At 59.2% G+C, this 24,856-nt stretch overlaps 3 protein-coding genes across 3 annotated transcripts; 1 reads left to right on the forward strand and 2 right to left on the reverse strand.

Annotated features, from left to right (window-relative positions):
* Positions 1–111: 111 nt before the first annotated feature.
* BESB_046350 (uncharacterized protein) lies at positions 112–3,887 on the forward strand (the record flags this gene model as incomplete). Its single annotated transcript, XM_029363086.1, has 4 exons — positions 112–2,354; positions 2,702–2,786; positions 3,061–3,141; positions 3,492–3,887. 4 exons carry the CDS (start codon positions 112–114, stop codon positions 3,885–3,887), a joined length of 2,805 nt encoding a protein of 934 aa, XP_029220452.1.
* A 3,663-nt stretch (positions 3,888–7,550) lies between these two features.
* Positions 7,551–8,201, reverse strand: BESB_046360 (uncharacterized protein; the record flags this gene model as incomplete). The annotated part of the gene is made up of 1 exon (XM_029363087.1): positions 7,551–8,201. One exon carries the CDS (start codon positions 8,199–8,201, stop codon positions 7,551–7,553), a length of 651 nt encoding a protein of 216 aa, XP_029220453.1.
* A 1,721-nt stretch (positions 8,202–9,922) lies between these two features.
* On the reverse strand, positions 9,923–24,479 carry BESB_046370 (uncharacterized protein; the record flags this gene model as incomplete). Its single annotated transcript, XM_029363088.1, has 22 exons — positions 9,923–11,278; positions 11,690–11,772; positions 12,327–12,725; positions 13,133–13,417; positions 13,839–14,010; positions 14,210–14,331; positions 14,928–15,075; positions 15,558–15,668; positions 16,108–16,995; positions 17,340–17,438; positions 17,484–17,597; positions 18,004–18,759; positions 19,103–19,211; positions 19,675–19,886; positions 20,451–20,609; positions 21,130–21,315; positions 21,466–21,795; positions 22,207–22,292; positions 22,535–22,648; positions 23,023–23,293; positions 23,690–23,832; positions 24,335–24,479. 22 exons carry the CDS (start codon positions 24,477–24,479, stop codon positions 9,923–9,925), a joined length of 6,288 nt encoding a protein of 2,095 aa, XP_029220454.1.
* Between the last annotated feature and the right edge of the window lie 377 nt (positions 24,480–24,856).

Raw genomic sequence — 24,856 nt, forward strand, 5'->3', positions numbered from 1 at the left:
CTTCCCTTGTGAAAGAAGCGACTTCTCACCCCTGCCTGCTTCGCACAGCTGCCTCTCGGCTTTCGCCTGTGGTGTCGTTAATTCGTCGTCTTCACTTTCTCGAGCTTCGCGATGGCGAAGCGACCTGAGGAAGACGAGCCTGACTCGTCGTCTTCCCCTTCTCCGCGGAAACGGAAGCGTCTGCGGCCGCTTGAACCGTCCCTCGCGCAGTCCCCTTACTCCGTATCTCTCGCCGCATCCTCCTCATTCGCCTCGCCTGCTCTGCCGTCTGATGCTTCTCTCTCGTCCTCTCCATCTCTGTCGTCTTCTTCTTCGCTTCTTTCTCCCTCGATTCCTTCTTCGTTTTGCATGTCTGCCCTCTGTTCGAATCGCGAAGGCGGCAGCCGCAGAGAGGAGCAGAGGCGCGATGGGAACGAGGGAGTTTCGCCGCTTCTGCGCCCGAGCGGAGGCGCGCGCCACGACGATTCCCAGCTTTTCTCGCCTTCATCCGACCCAGGCGTCTCCACCTTCTCAGAGGAGACTGGCGAGAATGCTGGCCTCGAAGAGGGCGCGGAGGTCGACACCACCTGCAGCCCTGCCTGCAGGACGCGCGCACGAAGGCCGCCTGTCTCTTCTTCCTCGGCGTCTTCTACGTGTCTCCCCGACAGCGCCGTGAGTGCGCAGACGTGCGCGTCGCTTCTCGCCGGCGTGTGGCAGCCGCATCTCGCGGCGTTTCCTAGCCAAAGGCGCGCGCGTCTGCTACTCAAGCGCCTTGCGGCGAGCGGCCGAAGCTGCCTTGCTGGCCCGGTGTCTCTCCGTGTTTCTTCTGCGTCGTCTGCTTCGCCTTGCAGCCCTCTGGCTGCGGCCGCGAGCGAGGCCTCCGCGGTGGCGGATGCATGCGCACGAGAAGGCGAGCCGCAGCACGCGATGGGCTACCCGCCTTGCGTCCTCCTCCACGGCGTGCCGAGTGTCTCGCGCGACGCGGCGGCCTTCTTCTTTCTCTCGCAACTCTACAGCACGCGCGTCGCTCCTCTCCTCGCGCCGTCAAGCGGCAAAGGCGGGACGCCGGCGGGTGCGGTCGAGCGGCGCGGCGTCCCGGCGGCTTCTCCGTCGTCACCGCCAGCGGCGGCCGCTTCGCCTTCTCTCACTCCGGCCTCGGCGTGGATTGTGCGACGAAATCGCTTCTTCACACAGCTCCACGGACCGTCGCTGAACGTGGCGAGCTACTCGCCAGAGAGCTGGCGGACGCTCCGCGCCCTGATTCTCCAAGTCCCGCTGGAGGCGCGGCGGTCGCGGGGGCTTTTCTCCGCCGCGAGCCCTCAGTCCTCCGAGAGGCGCTGCGGCCTCCGGTCCTCGCGCCCGGCCGCTTCTTCGCGCGCGCGCTTTCCCCGGGCGACACTGTTCATCGAAGACATCGACCAAGTCGCACCTTCTCTCCAGCGGCGCCTCGCGGCGCTGCTGCTGCGCATGCAGCAGAGGACGTCTTCTCGCGGCGCGCCGGCTGCCACAGCAGTCGCCTGGCTCTTGACGGCGTCGCATCCGCACCTTGTTGCGCCGGCGCTGCGCGGCAGCTGCGCGGCTGTTCGGCTTCCGCTGCCCTCGGCCTGCGAACTCGCGGGCTGCGTAGCGGGGCGCGGAGAAGCGGGACATGCGAGACCATCGGCAGGCGGCGAGAGAAAGCCGGGCGCGGACGCGCGCGAGTGGGCGAAGGAGGCTCGAGCTCAGGCCGGGGACGTGACCGTGGGACGATCCGCGCGCGCCGAGAAGACAGAGAAACAGGAAAGTCCCTCCAGGGAGGAGCGTGGCACGAGGACGCAGTCGTCATACCACGCAGAAAGCGACGCAGAGGACGACTCAGAAGGCACTCGCGCGGGCCTCAACCCGGCGTCGGCGTCCTCTTCGTCGCGCTGTCGCGCATCCTCTGCGGCGCTGCATCTGCTCGCCCGAGCCCAGGATCTGTGCCCGCTCTCCGTTTACTTGTCTCTCTTGCGCGCGGAGCGAGGAGACGCTTCCGCCGGCGCGCTGCTGGAAAAGCTCGCCTCGCTCGCGTCGCGTCCGCCTCTCGAGCGTGACGCGGCGGGAGAGTGCTGTAAAGCCGAATGCAAAAACGAAGAGAAGGATGATGAGTGCGTGCCGGAGCGTGCGGAAGCCGGGGGAGAGAAACTCGCGGCGAACGGAGAGGAAGGCGCAGACGGCCTCCAACGAGAGACGCATCGCGCGTCTTGTCCATTTTGGAGCCGGGAAAGCACAGAGGGCTCGCTTGCCTCGTCTTCACTCGTCGCGAGTCTCTGCGGAGAAGACGTGAGGAGGCCCGTAAACGAACGCATTCGGAAAATCGCGCATCTGATCCGAAGCAGCAAATGCTGCTCACGCAGGTGAGAGTCAAACTTGGAAAATGAAGCACCTGTAATTTGTGGTTTAGTAGAAAAATTAGAACATTTTTTTCACACAGAGGACAGGGACATTGACGACGAAGTGTGAAGCGCGGAAAACGTGAAGGCGAAGGGCGCCGCAGAAAGAGAGAGGGAGAAGGTGACAGGCGGACATCAGCCTCCTCTCGAAGGCCAGCCAGAGGCGGAGCAGATCAGAAGCAGCACACGAAGAAGCCACGCGGGGAGAGGCGCTGCTTGCTGAAGGCTGTTCATCTCGCCGTCTCTCTCTCTCGCGGACTCGTTCATCTCGTCATCGCTGTCGCGTTTGTCTTTCGTGTCTGCCTTTGCAGTCCTCAAGTCCTCCGCCGTCTGTGGCAGTCGGCGCTGCAGCACGACAACCTCTTCCGAACTCGCGACGCAGATGCGATTCTTCTCGTAAATGAAAACATGTCTCTTCAGCGTCCGGGAGTGCACATTCGTCGCCCCTCGCATTTCTCGTTTGTGCGCGCGTTTCGCCTTGTTTTTTCGGCGTGTCTGATCAATGTCGCGCTAGAGCCGACACGCCGCGCCGTCCAGCGCCGGCGACTGCTGCAGCGCTCTCCTCAGGGCTGTTGAGCGTGCCTGTTTCTTGATTTTCTGGATGCGGCACGGATTCACCACATGCTAAATCGTAATCTAGTCTCCCCCTCCTCCCCGTTGCTCTGCGCAGGACCTCCGGAGGGCGCTCCTCGACTCCTCGGAACCCGACAAAGTTTTCTCCGCAGAGCTTGTGCACCTTCTCGCGGATACGGTAGGACACGCAGCTGCTCCCCATTGAGAGTGATTCGCGTGCCTATAAATAAATATAAATTTTACTGAATTAATAAATATAAAAATGTTAAATTAACTAAGTAGATCAAATTAGATGAGTATATTTAGATGTATGCCTAGGTAAATAACTAAATTTTTAAAATATATGTAACATATTTTTATGTATGTATACGTAACTAAATAAATTTTCAGAGTATATATATATATATATATATATATATATAGGGAGAGCGCTATATCGCTGGATGGAATACTGATGAGTACGTGTTATTTGGAATTTGGCGTTGTTGACCGCTTCCTCCGCACATGCGTGCGCGCTGTTCTGTGCAGTCTTTCGAGATCGCGAGAGGCGAGTTCGCCCTGGGTGTGACGCCGAGTCTTGAGCTGCTGTCGCTGCGTGCCTCGCGCCTATATCACGCAAGTCGGCTCCGTCGAGAAGCATCCGAGGCGCAGAGCGAATCGGAAGCGGGCGCCGAAGGCGGAAAGGAGGCGCGCGATGCCGCGGCCGGCCCCGGGGCTGCAGCAGAGGCGCTTGAAGGGGCGGAGCGGTTTTGTCGAGAGGAAACCCAGTCGGGCGCGGGACGAGAGTCTGCGTCTGCGGCAGAGAAAAGCATAGAAGGAAGCGGTGAGACTGGAGACAGGGGCACTTGCTCGCTCCACAGGCCAAATGCGTCGACCTCGTGCGAGGCAAATGTCGGGGTCTCTCTCTTCGACTCCGATGAGTGAGGCAGGGGGGGAGAGGGAGGGTCGGGGGGGCGAGAGGCGCTTCTCTCCGCAGCCCGGAACTCACGCGGAAAACGCGTGCGAGCGACTATCGCGCGGTCTTTCGGAGAGCCGCCCGCGGGGCGAGGCCGCGCGTGGCTTCGTGTGTTGGGCTCGGCCTCGCTTTCCGCCCTCAATGCAGAATCTTCTCATTTTCCGCGAACTGCTAACGCAGAACGCGTGCCTTTAGCGCAGAGACTGCGCTACGACCTGCGCATGCAGACGCCGTTGCGGAGAGCCGCTTCTTTTTTGGCGTGCGCCGCCCTGCGAGCGGTGGCCGTGTTTCCCGGCCCCAGCCCCAGGCGGCTCGGGAGTGTTTCACGAAAGTGCCTCGGGGTGGGAATCGCAGTGTGAAGATTTCTTCGGGCGTCGCTGCCGGGACGGAACCGGTCAACGCAGCTGCAGCATGTTTACGTGTTCCCTTCCGCTGTGAGCGTGTGCGGGCATTTCCGGACCGTGCGTAAAAGATGCAGGCGACGCGTGTTTTGGAACGATCGAGCGCGCGCCAAGCTTATTTGAGTCACCTAGTGTGTTTTTTGTTTTCGCGTAGAGGAGTCTCCAGCGTTGCGTGTCGGTGCTTTCCAGCGCCACGCCAGCAGAACCATCTCGGCTGTTTCACGTGTAAAAGAAGAGAGAATTGATAGTCTGTCCTTGTGAATGTTGTCGGCCGACAGAGAGGGGAAGGCTGCAGTCGGTAGTGCCCCTGCCATCAACAACGTTCGCGTGAGTCATTGAACCGGCACGTAGGCGAGGTTAGCAGAAGAGGTCTCACCCGCGTAGGGAGACGCCTTTTGCTTGCGGCGGAAGACCGTCGTGAAAGAAACCCACAGAATTGGCTGTTGCGCAGCCCGGAGAAGGTCTGCATGTCTGGGGAACCTGAGAGATACAGCCACGCAGCGCACACCCCGAGCAGCTACTCGGCGACGGCACTGACGTGTGAATCGTCTTCGACTAGCTGGATCGCCCTCGTGGGTTCTTTGAAAACTGCGAACCGCCTCGGAGCGAACATGACAGTGTTAGTTCGACAAACCCCAAATCAGTCTGATGGCCGTGCGCTGGTTGCTGATGGAGACGCAGCTGCATGGTCTTCCACCAGTGCCTGCAGACAGGAAAACCTCCAAAAGCCGTACGATATTCGTCGCTGAGGCCACTCCGTTTCATGGTTCGTAACTCTCTGTTTCACCTCTTCACATAACTGACATGCTGAGCCTGAAAAGCGACGAAGGAGGAGGTCGGTGTCCTCCACTTCAGGTGTCGGATCTCCAGCGATACGTGTGGGCGAGCAGCTTCAACAGAAAGCCGTCCCAGTTCTGTACTTCCCGGTTGTTTGCCGACTCTTACAAGAAGTCCCGTTCTCAGTGACGTAGGGAGATACTCAAAGGAGGGTAATGGCAGCTGTGATGCGCTCGCAACCTAAGCCTGCCGGAGGTTTTGCTGTCAAAAGATTTCGTAATCCACTGCAACACTGCAGAGCAAAATGCCGTTGGTGTCTGGCCAGCAGCTCCAGACTGCTGCTGCCCTAAACGCTTTTAGAAAAAGCCTGCCTCTCATATTAAACAGACTCTCGTGCGAAATTCACAGACTCTCGCTTCTATTCCAGTCATGCACTGTATACTGCGCCATCCTACTGCGCAAAACAAGCTGCGTTTCACGCTTCTTGCCAGAGGCGTAGTACCTGTCGAAAAAAACCCGGCTCATTAACCACACACATCCCTTTATCCGCCACACCTAGCTTCACCGGTCAAATAACGTGTATTGGGCGCTTTTACTAGTGCAACAACAACATCTTTCATCCCAACATTGAAGTCAGAAAGACAGCTGCCGATGAATCTAATCATGAAGCATGGAGGCTCGTGTGTTCTCTGCTGCGGGACGCAGCCTTTTGCCACCTTCCGCGATTTTTCCAAGAATGATGGGGTCCAGAACGTGTTTAGCTTGGAAAACCGATAAGGCGTCGCACGCCATTACACCCCCCTTCTCAAAGGTCGAGAGACTACACGGGAGTGAGGAAAGATCCGGCGATGTCTACCGACGATCCACGGTGCTTCGAGCACCGCAACCCTGGAGTCGCGAACAGTGAGCCTCTGGATCGATTTCGCGCTTCGTCATCGGCAGTGACTACCCAGGCGATTTCAGAGCGACTTGCGGTTTCACACTCCGCTCAAATGGCGCTTCCGCCGCCAAAGCTGACACTGCGAACTCGGTGCCTCGTGAGGCGGTTTACGTGTTCCTACGTACTGGTTTTATGATCTCCCGCAGTTCCTTGATGCATGGTCCGACGTCTCATCACAAAAGCGAAATCAGCTGCAGGGTTCGATGCCGGACGGGTAGTTTACTGTCGAACGGAGAATAACTGGATCGCTGACCCTCCCTCCGTCTCCGTCTGAACTCCGCCGGCACTTCATCGTACACGAGCAAAAAGTGATGACGCATGATTACAAACATTAATCCTGTCGGGAGAAAGTCTCAATCAAAATGACGAAAGCCTGCCCTCAATTCCGCAAGACACAGCGACGAGAGCCAAATGGGCACCGCTTAACAAAAACGAATTTATCAGCACTGTAGGACAAATCAGTCTGCCTGTCGGTATCGCAATACACCGGCTTAAGGCGCGGCATGTGCATTTGATGCGTCAGCGCCCCAGTTTCTTGAGTATCCGCGAGACACTGCAGGTCCTCCAAGCTTGTGGCTCGCCGCAACGCTCTCCCTGATGTCACAAGAAAACAGTACGAAGTCGTTTCTAACGCTTTGCCAACATCCTCGCGCGTCCAGGCACGACTGCCGACTGCGGTTCCTCTAAAGTACGCCATCACGTACGGCAAGGGGGCATTTTTCCCTTTGTTCGGAGCCAGGCCTTCATAGAGAAGCATTGGCATTCCGAGAAGCGCACGAATATGTCAGCGCCCGCCTCCCTAGCGATGTTTCTCTGCGTCACCCCTGCTGCTTAGGTGCATGTGTTGTCATTGGCATCTCCCCAGTCAGTCAGCTACGGAGAGCGCGTCAATCCGAAGCGTAGGCTGGTCATGCTGGTTTCGAAGAGAGACTGCTGCATGCACTCGCGCATGCAAAAAAAGCCACCCCTTTCGGGATGAAAAGAATGCAATAAAGCTTCAAGAAGGTGAACAGAGCCAAATCTGTCTACGCCGCGAGGCCGCAGTGCAACGAACCTCGGATCGCGTTGTCTCAGTCGTCTGCTGCTGTCGTTGGTGATGCGTTACTAAGAACATAGAACTTGTCTTCACATCGCAGTAAACATAGACAAGCGTTCAGCCCTCGAAGAAGACGGAGAACCGCCAGAGATCCTCGCGGCACGCGCTGCCGTCGGAGACACGGCCTCGCACCCAAGCTGGCGCGTCCGCCCTGAGCCCGCTTGGCGGCGCCAGCAGTTTCCCCGTCCACAGCACTGCTGCCCGCAGCTGCCCCCGACAAGCTGCTGGAAAACTCTTCCAGCGGATGTCAGTGAACACTGCTTCTCGGGCGCCGCCCGTTCAAGTTGCCCTGCGTGGTGCATGCAGCCGGCGGGCACTCGTTCGTGTGCCGCGCGCTCTTTCTCGACTGTCTTCCAAGCTGATCCGCCTCGTCTAGCACTATCAAACGAGCTCTGCGGCTATCCGAGTCCGAGGCGCGTTAGTCGTCGTCGTGGTGGTGTCGATGTTTGCGTCTTCCCCTGTCGCTCTCTTCATCGTCGTCCTCGTCATCGCGCGAGTGTTTCTGCGGGCCGTTGCGGCCGCCCTCACCCATGAATTCTTTAGCCTGTTCAGTCACGATATCCCCAAGAGGAGAGAGGCCGGCTTCCTTGAGTTTCTTCTGCATGTGGCCGATCCCGCCTGTGTGAGCCGCTGCTAATGCGGCTCCAGCTCCGACCAAACTGCCGACGCCTGATGCACTCAGAAGTTTGTTCGCGACTGTTGCAACCGCACTGGGTGCCCTTTCTGTAGGCTTGTCTTCATCATCGTCATCGTCGTCATCGCGACTTTTCCTTCCACGTTCCACCTCACTTTTGAGCGCGTCCAAGGACTTACTCGCGTTCTTTTCCATGGCCTTCTGGACTGTAGACCGCACTGCACTCCTCGCAGTCCTTCTGATCGCATCGTTGATGCCGAGAGCCCCGGTAACAGTTGTAAGCACTTTAAAAAAACGCACGGCAGAGCAGGGCGTCACTAGGGACTCCTGGTCTCCACGGAACTGGTGCCAGCTTAGCGCGAGAAGGAGGACGGCGACCGCTCGCCCTCTGAGCAGCCTCGCCGCCGCCCCCGGGGTGTTTCTACACCCAGACATTAGGTCTTCGAGAAAAATCCGCCTCCGGCAGAAAACCGACCGCTTTGCGAAATTTACGCGGAAACCCTGAGCCTCCAAGTCTCAGAAGCCCCGAGCGAAAGATAGTTGTCTGTCTGTCAAGCGCAGCGGAAGAGCTCAAGGCATTCGCCCTGGAGGGGCTCGCCTAGCTCCCTTAGCACGGACTCTAGCCTTTCTAGCGGGAAAATAGAGTGAAGCTCCAGCTTAAAAAAGGTTCCGAGTTAGCAGCTCTCAAACGGAGGCGATCCTCCCTGCGAGTGTGCAGAGAAATTCTCTTTCCGGCTCTCTCGTCTCTTCACGCTGGAGCGCGGCAGCGTCGGTGGTGGCGGCCTTGCGCGCCGGCCGCGCTTTTCGCCTCTCCTGAGTCGGCAGCTGTGTCTTGTCGAGTAGCTGCATTCCTGGCGCCGATCTCTCGCGACGAGGCAAACTGTGTGACCCTTCAAAAGCGGGAGCAGATCCCGCCGCAGAAATGTCGAGCCGGAGAGAGTGTCCCGATTCCTGTGCGAACGCTGAACTCTTGCGCGGAGTCTTCAGTCGAAACTAGTTTCCGCCCCGAGCGGGGCGCGGCCGGCGCCGACGCAGCGAAATCCTCCTACACGCTGCCACTTGCGTGGCAAAGAGACGCTCTGCGCGCGGGTTTCCAATAGAATCACGCCGCACAGAAGGCGAGAGCCTTTGCCTCTCAAGACGTGCAACCGAAAACACGCGTCGAGGATTTCGGCGAACGTTTCGGTCCTTCACGCGCTGACAGCCTTCTCACAGAACGCAGTAGAGGATCCCATGAACCAAAGGCTGAATGAAGCCTGCTCCGCCCAGGGACCGTCCGCCGCCGCTCCTTGCCCACCGCGTAGCTTATTCTTGCGCTGTAGAGGATCCGATGAACCAAAGGCTGAATGAAGGCTGCTCCCACGCGTATTCTAAGCCCTCGGTAACTGTAGACCAGGCGACGCGCTGCGGCTCGCGTTACACATTTTTATCTCAACTGGCGGCCGGCTAGGCCGGTGACTTTTAGTATAGCATGTGATGCGGTCTGACAGTCTGAACCTAGACTCGCGGCTGGCGAACGTCTCCTCTTCTCTGAGTCTTCGTTTAGCAGCGGAACCACGGCAGACACGAGTCGGCTCGAAAGTTCGGGCGTCCCTTTACCAGACACGGCTGTGTCCCTGTCGAAAAAGGTCAGTTTCCAGTGCTCCATCCCTCTCCAGCCTCTAAATTTCCGCGTATCCCTCCCACGAGGAAGCGCAGTCCCCGTCGCTGGGCCCTGTGCGCGGCGCGAGCCAAAACGACGCTTTCCGCGGGCGTGTGACCGAAACGTGGAAGAGCAGTGGACTCTGGAGCAGACCGCAACACGTGTGAAAGGCCGTTTCGGCGACTCTTTCTCAGACGCCAACTGCTGCGCTGCGCTGCCAGTTTTTCGGGCCTCTGTGTCGCAAACTAAAAGTGCAGCTATTTTTACAAGCGCACAACGGTTCCTCAGCTGTAACGATGTGGTCACAAAGGATCTTGGCAGCAGACGCCTGTCTTTCCCGCTCCACACAAGACTTTCCTCTGACCTAACCCTCCGAGGACAGCGCATCGCATCTTTGCGACGCAGCGATTCCCACGCTCTAAACCTGTCAATCCCCCCATTCCTTTCGCCCCAGGCCCCCCTCGAAGCACGCGGCAGCCATCGGTCTCGCGCTGCGCTGCCCGCTGAACGCCTTCTACGGTTTCTCTGTCCCCTTTCCACTGCCGAGGCCCCCCCGGCGCGAGCCGCGCCCTCGCCCTGCGGCTGTTCTGCCCCCGCGGCCGACGGCGCCCGCGCCCGAGTTCGGCTGCCGCGCGGCCCGCCCACTCTCGGCGGCGCCCGCAGCCGTGAGCGACGGAGGGCGCCGCGGCAGCACACTGGTTCGCAGCAGAACCTCCTCTTCGTCCTCGCCGTCTTGGAGCCTTCCGCCGAGGAGACTCTGCGCGCCCGGCGGCGGAGACGTCCCCACGAGTGCCCCTGCGCCGCCCGCCCCTCGGGGCGCCGCCGCGTAGGCAGCCGACTTCTCCCTGCCGCGCAGCAAGTCCAGCAGGTTCCGACCCTGCTGCGCAGCAGACGGCGAAAGCACCCCGCCGGAGGCCGCGCCTGCTGCAGCCGCAGGGGCGACCGCCGGCGCCGCCGGCGCAGCAACACCCGGTCCTACGCAGCTCGCCGCAAGCGGCGGTGGCGGAAGCGGCATCCCCGGGTCCACGCAAGGGGCACCGGCTGCTGGGTTGTGGAGAACGTGCTGTCTAACGAATTCCACTTCTGTAATCTGTTTCTGTGTCTGCACGGCCCCGTGCGCAGCCTGCTGGGCGTGCGACCCCGCCGCCCCGGGGGCGAGCAGGCAGCTCGGCTCCAAAGTCCCGTTCGCCGAGCTTCCCTTGCTGCTCATAAGCTGCTTGATGACAGAGGTGATGTTGTTGGCCGCGCGGCCGCTCTCAACCCGCTGCTTGGCCTGCGGTTTTCTGCTTCGTTTCGCTTCCTGCCTCGACGCAGGCCCCCCTGCGCCGGCCTCTGGGTGTGGAGGCCCTCCAGCGTCTGCAGGCCGCGCCGTCGGCTGCGAGAAGCTGCCGCCAGAGGCGCCGCCTGAGTGGATGCCGAGAAGCTGCTTCACGTACTGGGTAGCGCCGTGACGCACTCCCGGGTCCCCTGCCGGCTGCGTGGTCTCTGCGAGGGCCGTGTCTCCCGCGACGCCCCCGGGGAGTCCATGCGCCGACGCGGCAGTCTGTCCGCCACTCCTCTCGCCCTGGTGCCCCGAGGACGCTCGCAGCAGCCGCAGAATCGGCTCGGCCGGCGGCACCGCCTCACCGGCTGTCGCCCAGGCCGTCGGCTGCCCTAAGGAGCTGCCGTTGGAGCCGCCACCGGGATGCACAAACCCGCGCGACCGCGGATCTCTCGCTGGCTGGGGCGGGAAGGTTAGGGCCTCTGGAGCTGTCGCCGGGCGGCAGACCAGCGCCGCCTGCGGCGCGTAGGCCTCGGAGGGCGCTTGCCGCTCAGGCGCCGTCGCCGGCCGCGCCGCCGCTGCAGATCCCGAGCTCGCAGCCGCGCCTGTCTGAAGGACGCAGAGAGAAAAAAACGTGACAGAACGCACAGTCGCACATGAACACGCCGGAGCGACGCCGGCGCTGCGCCTCGCGCGGCACTATGTCGGGCGCCTAGCGGGACATCGCGCGAACAGGCCGCGCGCGGTAGCGTCACGGACGCTGCTGTGAGCGCATATTCAGCGAACTGTAGGCGCGTCAAGGGATCAGCACCTACTTTATATACGAAAATACGCAAATATACATAGATATATATGTCTATACGTCCTTATATGTACAAATGTATACGTGGATATGTGCTGCGAGGAAGCGCAGTTTTGCAGCTCGTCGGATTCCCTCCCCCTCCAGTGATGCACTGAGCCCCGTCAGTCAATTCCGCATGACGCTGCGGCGCGGTAGATCCTCTTTCTGCGCGTAGTCACCTGGTCAGTCAGGGGGAAGAGTTGGATACAGGGGACGCGAATCAGCCGCAGCGACGAGCACCTTCCGTCCATTGTTTGCGCTCCTGCAAAGACCGCAGAAAGCAAGGACCGGAGGGAGAAACAAAAAGCGTCCCCTGACCAAACCCGCTCGTCTGCCGCGTACGACTATCGTACAGGAAAGGGATGTCAAGCGGCGGGGAAACCCCGGCAACGAAACGTGCGAGCGACACACGAAACTGGAAATCTTTGCCCCAAGGCGTGGCGCGGACAGTCTCGACAGAGTCACCCGTAGCATCGATATCCACAATAGAAGCACAGAGTTACATGCCTACGCATATATCGTTGCGCATGCATGCAATGATATACCTCTGCGTGCAAGCGTGCATATTTAGATAGGTTTATCGCCCTCTGCTTGGGGGTCAACGCGTCGAGCTCCCTCGACACCCGTGGCAGGCGCACGACTCCACAGAAGAGGCCTCCAGCGGGGGTTTGGCACGCGCCCCAGGAACCTGCACACGCATGCAGCCTTCCCTCCCCCTGGGCAATGTGCATATATCTGGAGGCCTGCGGAGACATTCCCGATCTGCGCGGCTCCTGGATTCTTTCTGCGTGTTTGCAAAAAAATCGTTTTTCTCACCGAGTTGCACCTGGTCTAGGAGCACCTCGACGACGATCCCCTGGAGAACTTCGCTCAGGGCCGCGGCGACCTCTTCGTCCTCCCACACGCCGCTCTCGCCTCGTCGGTCGCCTCCCCGCAACCGGCGGCCTCCTGCCCCCGGCTTTTGGGGAGCTGCCGCGCGCGGTGCGTTTTTGAGCTTCACGCATGTCTCGAGCGAAGCAGACCCTGAGAGGCGGAAGGTCACCCCGCCATCCCCCGAGCACAGCCCCGTAACCGTCCCGCGACTGCCCTGAGCCACGCTGCCTGAGTGCGCGACGAACGCCACGCGCTGGCCGAGGAAGAGACGCAGCGAAAATCGCGCTTCTGGCGCTCCGGCGGACCGCGAGGAGGAAGTAGACGCGACGAGGGAGAAGAATCCTGAGAAAAAAGTCGCACCCCGCCTGAGACGCGTCTCCCCCAGAGATACACAAGTAGACCCCTGAAAACGCACGCGACCATTGACGCAGATAGATAGATGGATAGATACACATAGAGAGATATACGTATATGGATAGACAGATACAGACGGATACAGACAAGGGTGTGCCCAAGACGCACAAACGCGTTTCAACTCGCGAGGGACGCAGGAGGGCGTGCGGCGCTACGCATCGGCAGACGGGATGTCATTCCAATATTAAAACGTTTAGTGGCCGCTGCTAAAGCTTTGAAAAACGGCGATGCAAGGAAACTATGCAGAGGACGCTAGCGGTGCATGCAGCCCCCAAGCGCCTAAATCCCCCCCCCCCCCCACCCCCTCCCCGTGCCCTTCCCATTTGCGTCCTTACGGGTGATGATTTTCTTTCGGATTGCGTCGGTGGAGGATGCCTTAACGAGGTCGCGCGCAGCGAAACTCTCTAGCACGACAGGGTCGGCATCCTCGTCCACGCCGCCCTCTCTTTCGGGCTCGCCGCGCGCTCCTGCGCCGCGATTCTCCGGCGCCTCTCCCGAGGCGCTCTCGGCGCACGCGGCCGTTTCCCCTTCGCTGCTGCGTGTCGCCTGCCAGGCCCGCGCGCGGGCAGGAGGCGCTCCGCCAAAGGAAGCAGCCACGACCGACTCGAGAGACGGAATCGCTGGAAAACAGAAGAAATCTCCCGGAGCAGGCGCATCAACATGACGCACAACCTCGCAACGAAAAGCTCGAGATGGGCGCGGCGCCCGCGCCTCAACAAATCGAGACGCGAAAGAAAACACACACGGCTTTGAAGAGTCAGTCCGCCCGCCCCCGCACGAACCGATAGTGGCAATTGCAAGTCTACAAATTCATCTGCTGCTACTGTGCATGCGCGAGAAAGTAAGTATATATATAGAAACAGATAGACATTCTTTCTCCCCCCCTCTCCCTCTCTCTATCAATAGACATATATATGTGTGCAGCGCCTTTGCACCACCAGGTCTCGCTTAGGAAAGGAATTTCGAGAACGACAGCACACGCAGCACCCCCGCGTGGCGAAGCGCACGCGCCGTTCTCCGCAGCGGCTTTCGCATGCGTACCTTTTGAGGGCAGCCACGTGTAACTTCCCTTGACAAGCTTGTTGACTCTACAGGGATGTCTCGCCATGGCGGAGACAAAAAGCGACGCGGCGAACTGCGAGTCCCCGCCCTCCGCCCCAAACAGGCTGCCAGCCGTCACGGTGACGGTCTTCAACCTGCTGCCGCTCTCCTTCTGCACACACATGCCCGCCGGAAAGCGCGTCTCGATCAATTCAAAGCAGGCGAAAAAGCTCAGCGACAGCGCGCCGGGCGACAGAGATAGTGAAGGAAAAAGGAAGATTTCCTGACCTGTATAACAACCGCCACAGCCGCACACGCGGGGGTGTGGCGGCGGCGCGAAGGGGAGGCGCCGCGGAAAGGCAGCAACTTACCGCGAGCTCGACGAGCTTCTGGTAGACAGAGGGGTATTCTTCACACACGCCCTTCACGGCGTCCAGCGCCGCAGGCGTGAGCAGATGCAAAAAACGCCCCAGTCCTCGGCGGCCTTCATCCGCTGAGGAAAAGTGGGAAGAGAAAAAGCAGCGCCACATACAAACTTGCGCCAAGATATACGCGCAGAGTCGCATACGCTGATCGCGTACACGCAAACCTAGAAGTGCACTGCTGTCGCCGTCTGCGAGAACGCATAGACACGCCTGTATAAAATATATATATACATATACATATAGATGCACGGATACACTCTGTGCGTGCTGACGCAAGTTCGACTTTCAATTCTTTTATTTGAATACATATATGTATACATGTGTGTAGAAGCGGATACTTGTATACATATGATGTGCAGTAGGGAAGACCCCTTCGAGCACACAAAAGGAAGTCTCGAGGACGGCAGCCGCAAAGGTTAGGGCGTCCGCCCGCATGCGTTTGGCGAACAGGGTCAGCGAGGCACAGAGGATACGCCGCTCGGTATGCGTATCTCCCCTTTTATCGAACCGGAGAGGCAGATGCGCAGTCGCGCGGACACGGGAGTCGACAGGCGCGCCTTTTTCGGTACCGAGTTGAGACAAACATACAGAAAAGAACAAAAAATAGATATAGGGATCTATGTGTGAGGGTAGTCAGGCTGAGGAGGGCGAGCCGCGCGCGGACTTTGTTTCTGCGGACGCCCCATGCTGAGGGGATAGGAGTATCCAGGCGAGAAGAGAGGCTCAGAGGAGTTCGCGACAAACGAGGCTGTGCCGTCAGCGGCTTCGACTTTCTCAGGACGCGTGCTCGCGAGGATATGCAGTCCACAGTCCTGAACGCAAAGAAAACACGCGCACCCTAGACTGCGGAGTGCCCGCTCTCGGCGCCGGCGCGCAAGCGCCGTCGTCTACAAAGATACATTTCGCCAAAAGTAATGCCAGTCATATCTATTTACGAAGATGAAAGGACGCGTGTGCGCCATCAGCGACTGATGCGTCTGGCACGCGTGTGGAGGCTGCTTCTCGCTTCGTCGTCGCGCATTAGACATAGATATATTTCTTTCCACGTATATACGTATATGAATAAACATCCACATTTATATATGGATATGTATATATATCTGTATTTACTCGACAGAGCGCTTGCATGCGCGCCTGTGATCGGCGATGATAGAGGCGGGACGGAGCCCCATGGTTCGCTCGCGACATGCGCGCGTGTGGATGCATGCACAGCAAGGAGTAAACAGACTAGACATGCATCAGGGGACCGGTATGCGCAGAGGGCGGCCTGAGGCTTCACAGACAAGGAACTCACCTCTCTGCGCTCTGCGAGCTTGACGAAGAAACTCGAGGCGAGCGCGTAGAAGGCAAAGAGAGGCATCTTCAGCGCAGCGGCAGCCTCTGGGACGGTGTGCAGCGGGGGAGGCTGGGACAAACAGACACACACGCAAAGACAAACTTGCGACGAAGCGCGCACGAGGGCCTCGCCGTGACCGGTGGTGCACGGAGGGAACCCTAAAGCCTGAAACGCGGAGGAAGACCTCCGCTGAAACACGATCCCGGAGAGAGCATGGGCGTCAGGCGAGAAGCCGCGACTCCGGAACGCCAACACTGGTGCACGAAGTCTGGGCCGGGGGCAGCTCTCGCGGGCGCACCAACGGGCGGCACACTCGCAGACCCGTCTCCCCCTCCCCCTCCCCTCCCCCTTCCCCCCGCCAATTACGCGAAGACATGCGCCGGGCGCTCAGGCCCGTCTCCCGTTGCCCACGACCCTTCCGCCGGCTTTTCTTTCCTTGCCTGCAGTCCGGCATGCGCAGGACGCGCGGGCGCGGCGCTGGCAGCTGCGCGCGTGCGTTTGTCCTCACCATGTGGCGGTGAACGACTTTCTCGAGGAGGTTCCTCTCGATCGCCTGCTGATCTGCCTGACTGCGATCTCGCGCGCTCCAGGGCCTCAGGAAGATGACGCTGAGGGAGGTCTCCGCGTCGGCGTCAAGCGAGGCGGCAGTGTGTTGGTCGGCTGCGTCTGTCGGTGTGCAGGCGATGATTTCGCCGGCGCAGGCCAGCATGCGTGAGCGAGGACTGAGCACGAAAACTTCTGTGCCCTCGCTCCACGCTCCACTCGCGCCTTGCCGCTTCTCCGCCTCGACGGCATCCTGCAGACTCGCGCCCCCGCGGTCGGCGCCCGCGCCCTCCGCATCCTCCTCCATCAGTGGATGGCGCAGCCGCCTGGGGAGCGGCAACGGCAAGCCGACGAGAGGCAGGAGTCTGAAGACGGCTTTCTCTTCGTAGGTGACGGCGGGCGCACAGGCGTCCTCGAATACCTCAACCGCGCGCACAGGCAGCAGCTCGAGGAGAATCGACGACGGCAGACAAGCAGGGTGAGGCGCGCGCCGCGCCACAGCCGCCCGTGCACCAGGCAGCGCGAACGTGATGAGTTCAGCGAGGCGGAAGAAGTCCTCAGGCTTGGAGAGCGCAAAGCGCGCGAGCGAAGAAGGCGCCGCTCCGGCGCGCTTCGGATCCGCGACGGAAGGCAGCCGCGCGTACGCGACAGTCGCAGGCGACCCCAGGCCGATGAACTTCATCCGCCGCACCTCCGCAGCCACCGCTTCCTGCTGCTCCAACGGCCGCGTCGCGTCCTCCGCTGCGGCGCGTACTCGACCCGAAAACACGTTCTCAGGCGAGAAAGAAGACAGCGAGAGCTCGCGCTCGCCCGAGTCCACTGAGTAGTACAGCGTGGGCAGCCACACCGCGACCTGAACAGGAAAAAGAAGACGACGGAACTTGCGGCGGAGCAAATGCACGCAGCACACGCGTGAAGCGACTCCCGCGGAAAGGCACTCCACGAGGAGGACGGTCCACAGACGCAAGACGAACAAGTGCATGCACACGATGCGTGCAGAAGGGCGAGTTCATTCGTGGCGTGAGTCCACACAAATCACGCTCAGCTTTTGCACTCCGCTTTCAACGCTGGGCAAGGCTTCTGCTTTGCAGGCTTCCACTCGACTTGGCAGGCTGTCCCCCCCACCCCCCCCCCCCGTTCTGCAGGCCAAACGGCCCTGCGGCCCGCGCTCGCAGGCCTCGAAGCTGCTCGCCTTACGGGTTTCGCCAGGCGCAGAAAGGGGAAGTCGTGGTAGACCAGCGGCGCTTGCAGGAACGGCAGCAAATGCTTCGCAGGATCGAAAGGCTCCACGCCGTCCTTTGGGGCCTGGGCGCGCTCTCCCGTTGGAGGGGTCCGCGAGACTGAGGCGGGGAGACACGTCGACGAGGGCGCCGCGTACGGAGGAACGACTCGCAGCGCCACAGACGTCTTTTTCGACTCGTTGTTGAAGACCTTGACTCCAACAAAGTACTCCCACTGGAAAACGGAAGCGCACAACGCACGCCGAAGGCAGCCGATCGAGAGAGAGGCGAAAGAAACGACGCACACGCGACACGAAGAGCCTGAAAGCGCGTAACGACCGCCAGAGATAGATAAGCTGAGGACAGCAACTGTGTGGAAGGGAGATAACCGACACAGCGCGACGGAAAAGTAACATGGCACACAGAAGCAGCAAACAGAAACTTTGGAGAAGGCCGCGCCGGCAACGCAAGCAGCTGACAGACAACACTCGATAAAGCCGCACGTTGCGGCGTCTGTGTGCATCTTCGCGGAGAAGGAAAAGGGCAGGGAACCCGTTATCGTGCATCCTCTTTACTGTGGCACTCCCCCTCATTCTTCTGATTTTTTTCAAAATTTCCAGCTCTTCTTCGATTTTTCTCACCTCGAGCGCGACGCGGTGGAGCGAAGGAAACTCGGCGAGAAGGGGTTTGGTTCCCTCGAGGACGAAGTTCGGAAACGCGTAGTCGCCCGAGGCGAGCTTGTCTCCAAGGCACGCATCGATATCGCTCTCTCCCACTACGCTGGTGGGCGCCCGGCTCTCTGCGCTGCCGTTGGCGAGCTGCTCACACTCGCACGCGTATCTCCGCTGCACGAGAGGGGGCGGCGCGACCTCAATCACTTCCTCGCGCACGTAGGAGTACTTCAGACTGGGGAAAACGGACGGCAGCGAAGAGACAGCCGCGAAGCGGCGCGCACCGTGTTGGCCTGCATGCGCCGAGGAACCCGGCAGCGCGAGGGCCTGCTGCGTGAGCCGCGCGAGGGAGGCCGCTCTCTCGCCGTTCGCGGGCGCCGCGGCTCCGCGGTCGCGGAAGAAGAAGAACGCAGACTGGAGAATCGGATCTTCTTCCTCGCCTGGCAGGCGCTGCAAAGTGAGCGACGGGAGCCAGCCCCCCGCGAGACTTGGAGCTGCGCCGGGAGACGCCGCCGCTGAGTCCTTGCGGTTCGCGGACTTCGCCGCCAGCGCGAGAGAGCGCAAAACGCGCGAGCGGAGGTGAGGATCTCGATACAGCAGCACGTTCTTCCCCCGAGTATTCCTCCGCAGCTCCTTGCCTGACAGCTTGGAGAAGAGAGGCAGCGCCTCCTTGTGAAGCAGCTTCTCCTCGATGAACGGAAGAAGCGTGACGCCGCCCCAAGAAACCTGCCAAAGAGGAACGCATGCAGCGAGAAGTGGAGCGAGAGGGCGAAAACACACGCACCACCTACGGGCGAAAAAAACCACGCCGTCGTGGTCTGGAAACCAAAAAAAGAGGCGGCCGCCGCTTACTCAGCTTCTCTTGTGTCTCCCTCCATCTCTCCCTGAGGCTCCTATCCTTCGCTTTCTCTCTGTTCGCTCTCCACCCTTCTTCTCGCCGCGCCTTCACTCCCCCACTGCCATCGGCTTCAACGTTTCTCGCGCCTTGAGAAAGACTCGAGCTCTGCCCTCGATTTCGTCATCGCCTGGTTTCGAGGTTTTCGCCGGGTTTCCCTTTTCTCAGACTTACGGTACACCCTTCCATGTCAACTTCGAAATCCGTCGGAAAGTACGGCGTGAGCTCCGGAGACGGGAAAAGCAGAAGAGGCTGCAGAGCTTTAGGAAGCAGCGCGGCGCTCCTGAGGTAGAAAAAAATTTTAAAAACGCATCTTCAACCGGCACACAACGGCCTCACAAGCAGCAAGTCTGCGCATGTGAACTCACGCCTGAGTCCCTTTCTGCGGGTCCACTGTTCACAACTCCTTCGTTCAAATAATTTATATAGAAATTTAAACTCAAACAAGCTTCTCGTTCTACGTAATACTGATGCAAATACTGAAAGTATGTCAAACAAATCTTTTTACATTAAAATGACAATTCAAGTGAACCATCTAGGGATAATCTGTCAAGGCAAAAGGGGAACATGTTAATACTAACTACGAATCTTTGTGGAATTAAATTTCTTCGTGTGACTATGGAAGGAATGTTTGCTTCCAACTTTCTCCGCGCCTGCGCCCCTCTCAGCAGTCTCTGCGCCGCGCGTTTTCGCCGGAAACCGGGAAACGAAAAAAAAAAACTTGAGGCCTCTCGCGTGCGTCTCACTTTGGGGGGAGAATGGAGAGGAGCTGCATGAACGGGGAGTAGGGCTTGCTGGCGGGGAAGCGAATGGATTTCTTGCGAAGATCCGCGAGCTCACGAACTCCATCGGTGAAGAAGGAGCAGTAGAGGACGTCGGTCATGAACGGCGCGTAGTGGTACGGATAAAACCAGTCCCAGCCGCTGAACTGCGGGCCTCGGTAGTAATAGTAGAGCACCTGAAAAAAGATACAAAAAATCGAAAAAACAGCTCATCGCGATGCCAAAGAGATAAGAGACAGACCGCGCGACACCAAGCTCCGCCGCACAGAACAAGAAAGAGCGCCGCCCTTCTTTGCCAGATCGCCCGAACTCCCAAAGGAGAGAAAAGAGGCGAGCAAAGAAACTGGCGGCCGCGGACTGAAGGCAAAGACCGTCGAAAAGAAAAAGGCAAACGAAGGGAAAAAGCGGCGGGCGCCGAAAGGTCACTCTTTGCTTTGTGTCGGCGCAGAAAAAGCCGCGAATCAGGCTCGAGGTTGAAAAACAGCGTGGGCGAGGAGAGCGCAAGACAGAGCGAAGTCATCACGCTGCTCACACGAACATAGTCACCCCAAGCAGCGCCTCAACGCAGAGACAGAACAGGACTAAACTCAAGTAACGGCATCGCGAAACCGACACGGAAATACACCCGGCACTGAGTTCGTGTGTCGCAACTCCGCGAAGACCGCTGTATAAAACACTGTGTCGCAGAAAACCGAAAATCAAAAAACGGGAAAAAACGAAAAAATCGCGGAAGATCTTACCCACTGAAGCCCTTCAAGGTACTTGACGGCGAGACGGTCGATTTGCTGGCAACCTTCCTCAGTGCGCCCGTCCATTCCCATCTTCTTCAAGTAAAACGACTCTCTGTAGTCCAGCAGCGGATCGCCCGAGGTCGGCGGCCGGGTCGCGTCGAGCTCGCGCTGCGTGGGGAAATCGAAACAGCGAAAAGCAGTGAAGGCGCACGAGAGAAGGCCGCCTGCATCCCGCGAGTCCGCAAAAGAAGAGTGCAGCGAAAAAGAGAAAGAAGGGCACGACGCCCACCGCAGACAGAAGGCGGAGACGACGCGCAGAGAGAGCCAGGTCAAAGACGGCACCAGGCGCTCTCGATGGAAGACCGAACGCATGCACAGCAGAGCAAAAAGCAGGGGGCGGCGCAAACACATACATACGAATACATATACATCCATACATACGCGAGCATACTACAAACAATCCTACAAATATGTACATATATATATTCACGCATTCATGCATATATGTATGTGTCCATGGAGCGGCGATGGCAACCGTTCGAAGGCGCCGCTAGAAGGCCTCCTTCCTAGGGAAAGTTGCGCAGCGCAGCGGAGGATCTTTTTTTAAACAATTTGAATGTAAATAGAAGATGTGTGATACAGCTAGAATGCACCCTGGAGAGGTAGATATAGTGCGGCTCCGCGCTACCTGGTGGCGTCTCTTGCCCCTAGCCCACTGACAGTCCGCCGCCCACTCCTGGAGGAGGTCGGTCTCCACCGAGTCGACGAAGAGCGAGAGGAAAAGAAAAAAGTTGCAAAAATCGATCTTGCCGCAATCGCCCGCGAGCCATGGGCCGCTCGCACACGGCGCCTGTTCAGCCAGCACGGAGTAGTTCTGAAAAAAAAAAAAAACAGCAAAATCCTCGTCAAAGCGGAGAGAGCGAGAATCCGTATGCCGGGCTGAGAACCTGAGATCTAGACACGCGCGGTCTCTGAGTCGCGGACTCGCGCGGCGATATCTCTTTTCACGTGACTCTCCGCTCACCTGGAGATACTGGCGGTAGCAGTTCATGAGGAGATCGAGTCCGCCATCCGCGATATCTGTGGCCTTGGGGTGCGGCAGGAAGTCGTTACCGACCATGAAGCAGAACAGGACGTAGTCGTCGATGATGCGCTCTCTCTCGCGCGGATACAGAAGCGAAGGTCGCGTGTTCAGCGCCCCCCCCGCAGCCGCCTCAGCCTCAGCCTCCGCTGAGCGCGCCGTCGCTTCCGCGTCTGCAGCCTTCACGCCGGCCGCCGACGCGAACTCCAAGAAGAGGTACTCCCGCAGCAGCGAGATGTGCAACAGCTGCAGGTTCTCGCGTTTCGTAAGGAGCTGAGCGCAGCGCAGCCGAAGCCTCGCAGTGTGCCCGCGGGACACGAAACGCGCCAGCGAGGCGAAGAAACGCGAAAACAGAAAAAACCAAAAAGCGAAAGAGACAGAACACGCGAAAAGAAAGGCAAGTGTGCACGTTTAGAGCGAGGAGCCCAGATGCGCGGCAAACAGTATGCGCATAACTACGAAGAAGAGAGGACTTCGCGAGGAAAATTGGCCGCAAACAGGGCACCGGAGGCGAAGAAAGCCTGCAAAAAATCGCGTGAGCCGCAGAAGCAGAAAACCGCGAACAGCCTCCCGCCCAGAGGCTGCACCAGGGCGAAGCGAATAGCTTGTGGAGAAAAAGCAAGCGACCACACAACACGCGAAGGCGCGAAGGCGAAGAACGCAGGGACAGGCGAGCAGACTCACTCGATCTTGCGCGCCTTTTGAGACAGCCTTGCCGAAGACAACCTCTTCGCGAAGCAGACAAAAGTGAGGCTCGTGCGAAGCGAGCGCTGAAAAGAAAAGAGGGAAAAAAACTGCGTGACGTGGGCTGAGCGCCTCGGATCCACGGTTGAAACTTATTCGAGAAATAAAAGAGAAAACATGAGATAGAGCGCCGCGCAGGAGAAAAGAGGGAAGAACGCAGCGAAGAAAAACGCGCCCTCCAGTCGAGGGAGCACCGGCAGCCGGCAGAAGAGGAGACGCTCACGACACGCTGCGGAGAGGAGAGCTTTGCACCTTCAAAAGGACTTACAAAGCATGATCAGGTCGGCGTCCAGCCCGTAGAGACAGTGGCGCACGTTCCTGCCGGTCTTTGGATCGGACTTTGAACAGCGAATGAACTGCATAATCTTGTGCTCGCCCTCGCCTGCTCACACGCGGCGCGCCGCAGAAAAAGAGACAAGAACATGCACACAGCCGACCGCAGCCGACAGGCGACCAAAGCGCATGCGCAGAGGAAAAGAGAAAGAAAAAACCTTATCTGCGTATGTGTAGGTACCTGAATAGACGCGCGGCAACGCAGAGACAAAGACACCCTGAACCCTAAACTCTGAACGTTTGCGGCCTGATCGCTGCGCGCACAGAGATCCCTGAGTATCCTCGATTTGAGGAGATCGCCCGTTGAGCTGCCGCTCAGCTCCTCGTGCGGCGTGGCGTCGTGCTCCCCCCAAGCATCTAGGCTACAAGTCGTTCAGCCGGTGAGCGCGAGCGTCTCGCGCGCCCGCTTTCAATTCTGCTCACCTGGGACGTCGGGACCTGACAGGACGACTTTGAGATGTTTCCACCTGGGGTCTTCGTTGAGCTTCTTTTCGCAGAAGAAGCGCAAATGCTGGAAGAACTTGGCCATGAACTCCGTGCCCGGGGAGATGCAGTTCGAGTCAAAGTGCCCACCGGCAGCGCCTGGCGGCTTCGGCAGCTTCGCGCCGCCGCTCTGCATCTTCCGCAGGCGATACTCCTCCTTCTGCTTCGCCAACTCCGCGGCGTCCTTCGCGGCTCTGTAGCGCCGCGCGCGCTGAAACGAGAAAACGACGCACACAGATGAACGTGCGGCGTGAGCGCGGCAAATAGGCACGCAGCAGACGCGCCGAAACAAAAAAGCACGGCCTCCACGCATGTGCGGCTCACAGATAGCTACGCGCGTGGAGGATTGTCATCTACCGGCACGAGGAGACGAAAAGCAGACAGGGGAGTCTCAGTGCCCTTCCAACGGCGGAAAGGTAGGAAGACCGTCAGTCCGCTGGCTCACAGAGAGGCGCATGAGCACATCGGTGTTGGGTTTCCAGGCAAAATGCGTACCCGATACATACACAGCTGCGTACGTGTCTTTTAGGCGCAAGCGTCACGGCGGAGAGGGGAAGCGCCACGCGAAGATGAACAGACGGCAGGCTCTTCTGCCGGTCTGCTGTACCTGTTGATTCATTTTCGCGCGAGGCGCGACGCCGTCAGCGGCCAAGACGAGAAGCCTTTTCGGATTGATGGTGGCGATGATCATATCGAGTTCCGCGAAGACTTGCAGCCACATCGCTTCTTCACTGGCGTGTAGCATGCCGCCTGGCGCGCGCAGGGACACACACATGCACACCCCATTCACACTCCAGCGGGCGACCAAAAAAATCGACAAAAAACTAGAAAATGAAAAAATGGGATGGCGTGCGCGGCGCAGACGCGCACACGCACGCGAGGAGACAGGCAGCAACCGACCCCAGCTGTCGCGCTTGCAAACGCGGAAGCCGTGCAGGCAGGCACTCCCTCTCCTTTGTTCCCGCTCGCTCTATCTCTGTCCTCAACGAACAAGTGAATGTAGAAGACAGACTGTATACTGCAAAGCAGGGGGAGTGAGGCCGGGAGCTAGAGAGATGAATCGAGAGAGACAGCTACAGACACCTCGACAGGCTGATCGTTACAGCGAGAGCCAGAGAGGGAGAGAGACAAGTACGGAGAAATGGACGCAAATGCAGAGAGAGAGTGCGACCGAACGGTAAAAAAAACGTACACAGATGCGATACGGACATGATCTATGAGGATGGAGAGTTAAACGGAGCCAGAATCGTACCTGAGTTTCCGTGTGAGCACGTGTGAAGGATGCCGTTCATGTCGAGGTAAAGATTATCGAACTCCGGCAGCGAGGCCTGCGTGATTTTCTCGTTGATGAGCGGAAAGCGCTCACTAAGCCAGCGATAGAACCTGCCGATTCCCATCTTGGAAGGAGACGCGCGACAAAGGTGGCGGCCGCCGGGGGACAGAAAAGACGGAGGAAAAAAATGCAAGGCCGACGCGCAGCAGATGCCAGCAAGCACTCTCGCAAGATGCGGAAACAACAGACCGAGAACGACGCGGCGGTGAAGACGAAATATGCGAGAGGGAGAAAAAGGATCGCGCGGGTTCGTTGCCGGCGATCAGAAGACGGCGATGACGGATACGCGCCTGAGAGCGTCACTTCGCTTCGCCCTCCAGCGCCCTCGAAACCGGCAGCAGCAGCGAGCACAAGGGACCAAGACGCCACGGAGTTGCCGAGAAAGAGATAGGAGTTGAAAAACCCGATGTTTCAGACGCGTTGCGCAAGGCGCGGAGTCTG

The sequence above is a fragment of the Besnoitia besnoiti genome, chromosome III (assembly GCF_002563875.1).
Source record: "Besnoitia besnoiti strain Bb-Ger1 chromosome III, whole genome shotgun sequence".
Classification (NCBI taxonomy): Eukaryota; Apicomplexa; class Conoidasida; order Eucoccidiorida; family Sarcocystidae; genus Besnoitia; species Besnoitia besnoiti.